Consider the following 11,323-nt stretch of genomic DNA (forward strand, 5'->3'; position numbering starts at 1 on the left):
CCCTGCGTGTGCAGGGGGGTTGGACTAGATGATCTCTAGAGGTCCCTTCCAACCTTAACAATTCTATGATTCTATCATTCTATTAAATCATTTACCAAAGATGAAATTATAAAAAGATTTTGTGTCCTAACTCTAAATTCAGAGCCTTGACTGGTAGTCCTGATTTGATAAATCATATCTCCCACACTGTGGTTATTCTTACAGTCTTCAATAGATATGAATCTATTTTCTTAAATAATATATTAGAACACAGATATTATCTTGCAATGATTTTGTGAGTGCATCTATGAGATGGACTAAATCAGTTTCTAAAAATTCCTAATCTACTTCTATTTGTGAAATTGCCCTATAAAAACTCTTTTCAATATCTAAGTGCTTGAATCAAATACTCCCACTCTTGCAGGATAATTATAAATCAAAATGAGAGATTCAAAATGGAGATTAACACATATGTATTTAACTTTAGGTCTTTGTTAGGTATGGGATAAATTAGTACCAATTTATACACCTAAAATATAAATATCTGCAATTGGAACCAGTTGGTTGAAGACAGGTGTCTAGTGCTATTTGAGATATTCTCAAATCTTATCACTGGCTTTCACTCGATACTCCAAAAGAAAGTGGGTCTTATATAGGTCTCAGGTCATATCTGAAAACCCTGCACAAATGTGCCCAATAACCTATAGTGTCTAGAATGACACTGGCCTAATAAATTGCGGGAACTACACCTGGGGAAAGTTTAATGTCAAATGCCTACAGTATATGTGTCCGAACTTGAGGGAGTCCTAAACAGTAGAGACTCCAGAAAGCAGTTCCACAGAACAGTTCACAGATTTGATCAGCCAGATAGCTATTTGGATTCTCTGTCCTGAATAGTATTCTATCCATATAATGTCAGTTAAAACACTTAGCTCACATGTAGCCATGCAAAACACAGATTATGTCTGAATATGCACTGTGGACCAATCCAAGTAGGTGAAATCCCTTTCTTATCATCCAAGGAAGAGGAACAATCTTGGGTCATATGACTATATGTGCAGCGATGTTCTGTATATCCTGGGGCATTCAAATCAATTCTAGTGGAATGGCAAATACCATGCAAGACCTGCAGAACACAAATGCCCTTTTGGAGCAGAAGCTGGAGACCCAGCAGGGTCCTGTAAAGCATACAGTGGAGCATATAGTGGAGACTTGTCGATGTGATACCCATCTACAAGATAAGTCGGATGGTCTTATTGTATATTTCACTGTGCGGATTATCAGGAGCACAGCACAGGGAGAACAACAGAGTTTGGCCGTGGTGTCTTCACTCCACTCCACCCTCCATTGCTCCTCTTTGCAGCTGCGAGGAGGGCAGATGGGGATCTGGATGATGGTAATGCATTTAGGCAATTGGTGATGTATCTTTTATCTTAAACACTGTCCTCTCTTTTGTATAATAATGGTTACGTGCATTACCTTGCTTATTTTGTCAGTTGCTAAAACTGAGCGGATAGTAAGCTTATTGTTTTGTTAAATGTATCATGCTGTATTGCCTTAATATTAATAGTGAAATAAGACCATTCTTTCCACTGGTTTCCACTGGTGTCTGGTTCTTTCTGTTGCTTCCTCCCTGCCCCCTGCCCTGTCAATTGGCAAAACACACGGCCTCCCATAATTTTCTTCCACAGCCACTATCACTATCATGTCATTTGAGTTCTTCTTTAAACAACCTATTCCATCTTTCAATTTTACAATTACTCTGAGGTTGATAGGTAAGCAGAAAGTCCTCTTAAACCTGTGCTTGAGACACTATTCTTATACAATTTTAGGGTAAACTTCAACCATTCCCTACTTCAACTATAATAAATTTCCACATCTTGAAGGTATGTGTCATAGGCCCAATAAAGTCCAGTTGCCAAGTGCCTTGAAGGACTTTTCCTTCCATAAGATTTGCTTGTTGTTGACTTTTGACAAGATGAACTCTTTCATTTCATTACCAAATATACAGGTTTATACTACATGAACTGCCTGTTGCTCAGTAATTGGATGGCCCCTTCTTGCTGCCTACTGATAGAGGTCATATGCTCCTTGTGTCCCAACCATTCATGCAGACATTTACCTCGTGTCCAGTACTCAAGCATGCCACATTTATACTGGTTAAGTGGTCACATGTATTATGCCATTTTGCCACTGGAGTGGTATTTTTCTGGTGTGCTGCTATGTACTCTATACTAACAGGACAGGAGTATTTGCTCCTAAAATTTCCTTCTCCAAACACCTTCATTCCCTCTCTGACAGTTACGTTTTGCCCAATGTCCTAGCCATTAAGTAGCACCCGTCCAAACAACATATACGTTCTGTGAACCATTCCTAAGAGGTAGAACAATGGCACGGAGTTCTGCTAACTGAGCAGGAACCTCTAGTCACTTGATTACTAGTCACTGTGGCCAATGGTGTCCCACAGGCGTCAGTACTAGGCCTGGTGCTCTTCAACTTGTTCATCAATGACTTGGACGAGGGCACAAAGTGCACCCTCAGCAAGTTTGCAGATGACACCGAACTGGGAGGAGTGGCCAACACTCCCGAGGGCTGTGCTGCCATTCAGAGGGACCTTGACAGGATGGAGAGTTGGGCAGAGAGGAACCTTATGAGGTTCAACAAGGACAAGTGCAGGGTCCTGCACCTGGGGAGGAATAACCCCAGGCACCAGAACAGGTCAACAGTGGTTGACCTGCTGGAAAGCAGCTGTGGAGAGGGATTTGGGAGTCCTGGTTGACAACAGGTTAACCATGAGTCAGCAATGTGCCCTTGTGGCCAAGAAGGCCAATGAGATCCTGGCCTGCATCAGGAGGAGCATTGCCAGTAGGTCAAGGGAGGTGATCCTCCCCCTCTCCTCAGCTCTGGTGAGGCCGCACCTGGAGTATTGTGTGCAGTTCTGGGCTCCCCAGTACAAGAAACACATTGAGCTTCTAGAGACGGTTCAGCAGAGATCCACAAAGATGATTAAGGGACTGCAGCATCTATCTTATGAGGAAAGACTAAGCGACCTTGGCCTGTTTAACCTAGAGAACAGAAGATTGAGAGGAGATCTGATCAACATGTTCAGGGGAGAATGTAGGGAGGATGGGGCCCAACTCTTCTCGGTGATGGCCAGTGATAGGACAAGGGGTAATGGGTACAAGTTGAAACACAGGAAGTTCCATCCCCATGAGTAACTTCTTTACTGTGAGGGTGACGGAGCTCTGGAACAGGCTGCCCAGAGAGGTTGTGGAGTCTCCTTCTCTGGAGATCTTCAAAACCCACCTGGACGCCACCCTGTGCCACATGCTGTATGTGTCCCTGCTTGAGCAGAGGGATCGGACTAGATAATCTCTAGAGGTCCCTTCCAACCTTAATCATTCTGTGATTTTGTGACAGACAAACACTGGGAAAGGTTATATTTCGATCTTTGGAGGTTTTCAAGTGCTACCTGGAGAAAGGTGAAAAAGGTTTTATGTATGTTATATACATTCTTTTCTCATTTTTTTTGCCCTTTGCTGCCATCTTGTTAAAGAAAATTAAAGTTTTTCTTGAATATTATTCTTTATCTTCCTCCTTCCCTAATATTTTAAGAGTGCTTCCTAGGGGTAGTATATAGGTTATCTACTTCAAGAAGTAGAAAAATTTACCATGATTCTTAGTGCCCCAGGCACACAATGATGCCATTTTTTTCTCTTGATTCCTGTGCAATTACAGTATAATGAACTGTAAACTTCAAGCTGCAAGTGGTAGTGCTGTATCAGAGCTTATAGATCAGGTCATAAAAATATCAGTTGTTCCGAAAGTTTCACTGAAACAAACTAGCAAGCAGAGAGACTTGAATCACTTAAATACACACCTGCATTTGGTCATATTAATATCTAGCTTCCAGTGTACTTAGTTGCCTAAACTTCAGTGTCTCATATCATTTGAAGTGCTGGGTATCTCATTTGACTATTATCTGAAATGAGATGTATGAGTCTCCTATAAGCACTGGGTCATAACAGCAAGCCTGTGTAAGTTCCTTAGACACCCTCATGTGCTGGTGCTGGAAACCTAACACAGTCAACACAGTCTTATACTACTGCTCCGCTGCTCACAGTGGAAGCTCAAACAGTTAGCTCATAATTAGATACTGACATTGTAGACAGAGAAAACTGAGATGGATATCTATTGCCTCCATATCTATTTTTTTTTACAGAAAGAAACAAACATATGTAAAGCAGAATGTCTTAGAATCATAGAATCACTATAGTTGGAAAAGACCTTAGAGATCATTGAATCCTACCTTAAGCCCTTCAACACCATGCTTGCTAAACCATGTCCCTAAGTGCCTCAGCTACATGTTTCTTGAACATTGCCAGAGAAGGTGACTCCACCACTTCCCTGGGCAGCCTGTTCCAATGCTTGACTACTCCTTCTGTGTAGAAATATTTCCTAATATCTAACCTGAACCTCCTCTGGTGTAGCTTGAGGCCATTTCCTCTTGTTCTACTAGTAGTTAGTTATTCTGGGAGAAGAGATTGCCCCTCCACCATCCTCCCTATAGCCTCTTTTCAGGAAGTTGTAAAGAGTGATAAAGTCTTCCCTGAGCCTCCTCTTCTCCAGACTAACCCCAGCTCCCTCAGCTGCGTCTCATAAGGTCTGTGCTCCAGGCCTTTCACCAGCTTCGTTGCCCTTCCTCAGACATGTTCCAGCACCTCCATGTCTTTCTTGTAGTGAGGGGCCCAAAACTGAACACAGAATTTGAGGTGCAGCCTCACCAGCACTGAATACAGGGGGATGGATGCTACAGGGGGATGGATGGATGGTTGGATGGATGGATGAATGGATGGATGGATACAGGGAGGTGTCAGGTTATGGATGCTCACATTAGGCTGAGGTCTGTTGATATATACTTGTGTGCATGTGTTATCACACCCCTTACAAGAGAATAAAAAAAATCTTTCCAGTGTTTTTTTCCAGATGAGAAGTCATCAATGCAGATAGCAGAACAGGCATAAGAATAAAAAAAACTAACCAAACACAGAAGAAGACAGATGATGGTTATATATTCTGTGTTCCTATAGAACAAATTGCAATCCCTTGAGTAAAAGTAGATATGAAGTCCTGGCTATAGTTTGTTTAGACACATCATAAATATAAACACAGTTACCTTGGGTTCTTTCCATAATCAATAGTCATCTCCAAGGTGAATGAATTGTGAAAGGATCATTGGAGATGTCTGAGCTTCATTTCAGTTAAAGAAAACTCAGATAATAAAATTCCTCACCCATATTTTTAAAGTTGGGTGTAACAAATAATAATTCCAAAGGCTTATCTATTCACTTTCCCATTTAATTGTCAGAGAATCAGAAAAAAAAGTGATCTATGTGATGTCCGTATTTTACAAATGCAGGAACTGGAGCATGAAGAAACTGAAATACCTTCTAAAAATTGTCATGGTAGGCGAGGAAGCCCATGGTTCCTATGTCCCAACTTTGCCTACATCTTTCTCTAATGTGTGTTCCAGCCTCACCTATCTCCAAGGCAATTTTAGCATTTAGAGCAATAAAAAATCCCAGAAACTTAATAATGTCTCTTGAGTGACAAATTAAACCTATATACTTCAAGGCCATGAGTTATTCACTGATCTTTTCAATGCTTTTTTCACCTCTTTGTTTCTCAGGGTATAAATGAAAGGATTTAGGAAGGGTGTGACAACAGTATTAAGTACATGGACAGTTTTACTTATATCTAATGAGTCCTTTATGGAGGGTTTGACATGGAGAAAAATGGCAGAACCATACCAAAGAATCACAACGATGAGATGGGAAGAACAAGTGGAAAAGGCCCTTTGTTGACCTATGGCTGATGGCATTCTCAGTATGGTGGAGATGATGTAAATATAGGAGACCAGGGTTACTGTACATGAGCCAAGGATGACAATGAAAGAGATAATAAAGGCAACCAACTCAAGTCCACTTGTATCTGTGCAAGAGAGAGCTATCCATGAGGCTATGTCACAAAAAAAGTGATTAATAGTATTAGATCCACAGAAGGACAATCTGCTAATCATATATGTAGGTATGGCGATGAACAGGAAACCACATAACCAGGATCCAAAGGTGAGCTTAGTTAAAAGTGTGCTATTCATGATTGAATTATAATGTAGGGGGAAGCAGATTGCCAGACAACGGTCATATGCCATGACAGCCAAGAGAAAATACTCCGTGCAGCCCAAGGAGAAAACAGAGTACATTTGCAGGAGGCAATTAGTAAAGGAAATCGTTGGATTTCCACCCAGAAGGACCGCTAGAGCTTTTGGGACACAAGATGTGGTGTACCAGATCTCTAAGAAGGAGAGGTTGCACAATAAAAAGTACATAGGGTTATGAAGCTGTGGATGGCATCTCACTAACACCATGATGGAGAAGTTTCCTGTGTTTGCCAAGATGTACATGATGAGGAAAAGAATGAACAAAGCTGTTTTCATATACTTATTTCCAGGGAAACCCAAGAGAATGAAAACATGGGTGCCGCTTTGGTTTCCTCTTTGAACATCAGAAGTAAGACTCATCTAAGTCACAAAAGATAAGAAAGAAACAGAGATTTGTTCAGTGCATGAATACTTTTTTTTTGCGCTTGGCTATTAGAATTAAAAAAGAAAGCCAGAAAAATAAACTGAAAACAACATTACTTTAAAATGTGCAAACAAGTCAATCTCTTTGCCTGACCATACTATATTTCTTTGTGTCAACAGAGGGAAATAAACATCTAGATGATGGTTAATCGTCTCATATGTATATATATGTATATATGTATATATATATGTCTTAGAGAAGAATCATACTGCAGAAGTGCTTATTTCTTTCCAAATACAGCATATACAGAAGTATAGATTACTAATTCAGATATATTTTGATTATGTCTGCAATGGATCCCGCTCCATGTCTTTAGACAGACAGGAAATAATGACAGAAAGATTGATATAGAGAAATTGCATGGGAAGAATCATACAAAAATTGATCGTATATAAAGAAATGAAGAAGTAAGAAAGCCACTGCAGGATATCCAGGAATGAGTTCAGAATTAGATAAGCAGAATAAATGATAAAATGACCAATAAAAAGGAACAAAAATGGGTCAAAGCTCCCAAAACTTGCAATATGCAGGGATAGATAGAAAGCTAAAGAGTCAGTATATGTAGAATCAGAATAATTCAGGTCAGCTAGTCCAATCTATTGCTTAAAGTGAAGACAACTATAATCTTAGAGCTTTACATTCACATGGATGGGTAAAGAGAAAGATGAATGCAGTGACAGAGATATAAAATAGAGACAAACTGAATTAGAAATCTCTTTTCTAGCTTTACCTTGGATTTCACAGTGGCAAAAAAAACTCCACAAAGAGTTCACAATAATCAGTGCAAGAACAATACTTTTCCTCTGAAATCGCTAATACCTCTTTGTGTGCAAGGACAGTATTTCTGAAGCCTGCTTTTCTGCCACTTACCCTGAGAGGAAAAATCAAGTATAGCTCCAGGACACAAATATTTTCTTGACTGGCTCTTCCTTAAGGAATTAACTCCCCAGAGTTCCTCCAGTCTCTGAATGATTGTGGGAGCAAGAATTACACTTCGATTCAGCAAAGAACTATTTCTATTCAACTTTGACATGTGAAAGTAAATTTGGTTTTGTACCTTTTTTGTTCTTGCTTCCTATAATCAGAGACTTGGTGAACAACAAAATAAACCTTTTACCAACTGCTTTTCATGACTTTCAAACTTCTGTAAATTATGATTTGTAGCAGAGATCAATACAGAATGTAAATTTAGGCATTTGAACTGTATTGGGTTATATTCCCAAATTGGAGGGTTGGATTCGTCTCATCTTTAGACATGTCAAAGTTTTGTGCCAGTATTTTCTCTCTATAATTATTGGAGGAAATAGGAAGTTTCAAAGCATGATTCATTTTTCAGAACAAATCAGAGAAATGCTCTAATATCTAAAAGAGATAACAATATCTAAAATGAGATATCCCACTTCTAGACAGAAAAAAAAAATAAGTGAAATGTATGCTCTGGCCTAAATTTTGAGCACTTGTTGAAGAAAATTGATGCAAATGCATCGCAGCTTGGCTGAAGGTAGCCTAATATATCCAAAAGGTATTTTCTAGGGTATAAAGGAGTTTGGTTTATCTTAAGCTTTGTTGGATATCTTATCCTCCTCTGAGGTCTTCTGTTGGACTGAATCACAGTATGCTACTCCTGTAATCAAGAAATAAAAACACAAAATACAACAAAAAAATCTGCGTTTGTGTGTTCTTTTTTTGTAGCCTCACATAATGAAATTTCTACACTGCAGCCTATTAGACTGCTAATTTTATATCATACTGATCATGTGACTTCAGGAGATCCTGGGATACCTCAAAAACCTATTTGCCAAGTGTACATTTATACTTTATGTTGAGTATAGTATCTATAGCAAACCATCTGCTAAGTCACTCCTGTGTTTTATTTTAAAAGGAACTACATAGTTGTGCTACGGAAGCCAGTTCATGTTTGAAATGGAAAAAAGAAAAAAGAAAAAAAATCTGATGTTCCTGGGGAACAAATGTTCTCAGAAATGAAACCTATCCTGCTATGGGAGACAAGCACTAAGTATCAGTTCCTTATACCTGCATGCTTTGGTCATTACCTCAAGCTATAAAATTTAAAGAGTAGTAGCATTACACATTTTCAGCAAATGCAGACATTGTCTTTTTACTTCATTTGACTAAGTCATCTTTAGAGTTGTACTTCTCTTTCCACAGGGATTCCTAGGAAGAAGGATTTCTAGCTGCAGTAACTATCCTGCAGTACCCAGATCTCGATAGTGTGATTACTCCTCTGAAAGTCTGTCTGATTCCTCCCAGATGAAGTCAAAAAAGGGATCAGAACTGAAAAACCACACTCTGCTGACTGAATTTATTCGCTCTGGATTTTTTGGCCACCCAGAATTGCAGAACTTACTGTTTCTCACATTCTGCTTGATTTACACCATCACTGTCATAAGGAACCTTCTCATTTTCATTGTTACAATTCACCCCACCCTTAGTATACCCATGTACATTTTCCTCCGGCTCCTGTCCTTCCTGGATATTACCACAGCATCAGCTATTGCTCCCAAGATACTGATATGCTTTATGTTAAAGGAGAGGGGCTCCTCTTTCAGTTCTGCCACCAGCCTAAGCAGTTGATCCACTTGTTCACAGCTAACACAGGTGTTGTCTCTGCTATGCCCCCATAACACTGAGAGCCTCAGAAACTCCCTGCGCCTGTGACATTCAAGATGATTGAGTCCAACCTTAAGCCCTTCAACACCCTGTCTGCTAAATCATGTCCCTATATGCCTCAGCTACATGTTTCCTTTACACTGCCAGGGATGTAGATGCCCACTAGCCTGGGCAGCCTGTTCCAATCTCTCACCTATCTCACCAATCTCTCTTGATCTGCTTGAAAAGAGGAAGGCTGTACAGAGGGATCTGGACAGACTGGATTGATGGGCTGAGACCAACTGTATGAGGTTCAACAAGGCCAAGTGCCGGATCCTGAGCTTGGATCACAACAACTCCGTGCAACACTACATACTTGGACCAGAGCACGTGGAGAGCTGCTTGGTTAAAAAGGATAAGAGGGTGTTGGTCAACAGTTGCCTGAATGTGAGCCCGTGTGCCCAGGTGGCCAAGAAAGCCAACGACATCCTGGCTTGTATCAGTGTAGCCAGCAGGACCAGGGAAGTGATCGTTGCCCTGTACTTGGCACTGCTGCAGCTGCACTTGAATCCTGTATTCAGTTTTGGTCCTCTCACTACAAGAAAGATATGAAGGCACTGAAGTGTGGTCCAAAGAATGACAACGAAGCTGGTGAAGAGGCTGGAGCACAGACCTTTTGAGGAGCAGCTGAGGGAGCTGGAGGAGTTGGGAGCTGGGAGCTAGTGGAAGATTGCTCAAGAAGGGGAAACTTAGAGGAAAATGGAGCCTAATAGAAGTTACGGCATTACAGAGGCTTGCTTGAGGTGAGAGACAGTTACCACTTCCAGGATGGTTGGTATATGTGGAATCTATTTCTCCACGATTCCCTTGGCAACAAAATCTGCCCTCCTAGCGCACATTAATAAGAGTAAACGAAGAGTGGAGCAGAATGGAAAAACCATGGCCAAACTGTGTTGGCTTCCCTGTGGAGGGGGTAACTCGATGGTGCCATGTGGATGACGAGTGAATGGAGGCCAAACTCTTGTACTCCCTGCAGAGTTGGCAACCTGGTAGTGCTCACGGAGCATGCGCTCTAGATTTTCGATTAACTGGGAAGATGTTTTTAAATCAATGAATAATGAAAGTAAATACGACTAGAGTCACTCAAGCTCCACCTAATTGTAAAAGAAAATATATAAAAGGAGAACTAAGGAGGGATAAGGTGGGAAGGAAGAATGGAGTGAGAACTAGGATGGAGGAATGGGATGGTAAGAATGCAGGAAGAGGAACTAAGGAAGAAGGAAGAGAGGGAAGATTCCATTGTAACTTCTGGATCAGTTGACAGATTGAACCCCTTTCCTCCCCTTGGGTGAGGACACTGCCTGAGCAGACTCCTCAAGATTGAGAGCCCTCTCCCATCTTCTGGGTGAGTGATGCTTGCGCATTTGTACACTAGGCACTAGCTAAGAACCCTACACTGTAGGGTTCTCTGTAGGAGAATTTCCTATACTGACATCCGAAACCTGTTTTCCAAATGTTGCATTTGCAATCGGACCTACAGTCAACACACTGTTGGTGAATCCAGTACTGCCAGAATTGAGTTTATAGCTGCTCACACTATTTGGGAACTCCATTCGCTCCCAGGAAGGCGATCGGCCCGACGGTCAGCAGACTGCGGGTGAATCCGATACTGCCAGAGTTGGGCGTATAGCTAACACAGTACTTGGTATCCCTATTAAGAGATGAGTCCAGTTGCCTCCAGTTCCTCTAACCTTTGAGGATCGACTGGAACACAAAGGAATTCATCTCTTACCTAATTTGTCCCCCTCCCCCATCCAACCGCAACAGCAATCTCTTCTCCAGAATAACTAACTACCAAAAACAAGTGAAATGGCCTCAAGTTGCGCCAGGGGAGGTTCAGATTAGATATTAGGAAACATTTCTACACAGAGAGAGTAGTCAAGCATCAGAACAGGCAGTCCAGGGAAGAGGTGGAGTCACCATCCCTGACAATGTTCAAGAAATGTGTAGCTGGGGGCTAGCTGAGGGTATTGATCCCTTAGGGGCTCACTGATCTTAAAGGTCTTTTCCCACCACAGTGGACCTCTCAG

The 11,323-nt window shown here is 41.1% G+C and overlaps 1 protein-coding gene across 1 annotated transcript; it reads right to left on the reverse strand.

Annotated features, from left to right (window-relative positions):
• Window positions 1-5,608: 5,608 nt before the first annotated feature.
• Window positions 5,609-6,559, reverse strand: LOC104573018 (olfactory receptor 6F1). The gene has a single exon (XM_010220199.2). The coding sequence runs from the start codon at window positions 6,557-6,559 to the stop codon at window positions 5,609-5,611; it is 951 nt and encodes a 316-aa protein (XP_010218501.2).
• Between the last annotated feature and the right edge of the window lie 4,764 nt (window positions 6,560-11,323).

The sequence above is a fragment of the Tinamus guttatus genome, unplaced genomic scaffold (genome assembly GCF_059628265.1).
Source record: "Tinamus guttatus ecotype Peru unplaced genomic scaffold, ASM5962826v1 Tinamus_guttatus_pri_ptg000732l, whole genome shotgun sequence".
Lineage (NCBI taxonomy): Eukaryota > Metazoa > Chordata > Aves > Tinamiformes > Tinamidae > Tinamus > Tinamus guttatus.

Coding starts and splice junctions, on each gene's coding strand:
- LOC104573018 (XM_010220199.2), bottom strand. CDS start 6,559: ATGAGTCTTACTTCTGATGTTCAAAGAGGAAACCAAAGCGGCACCCAT.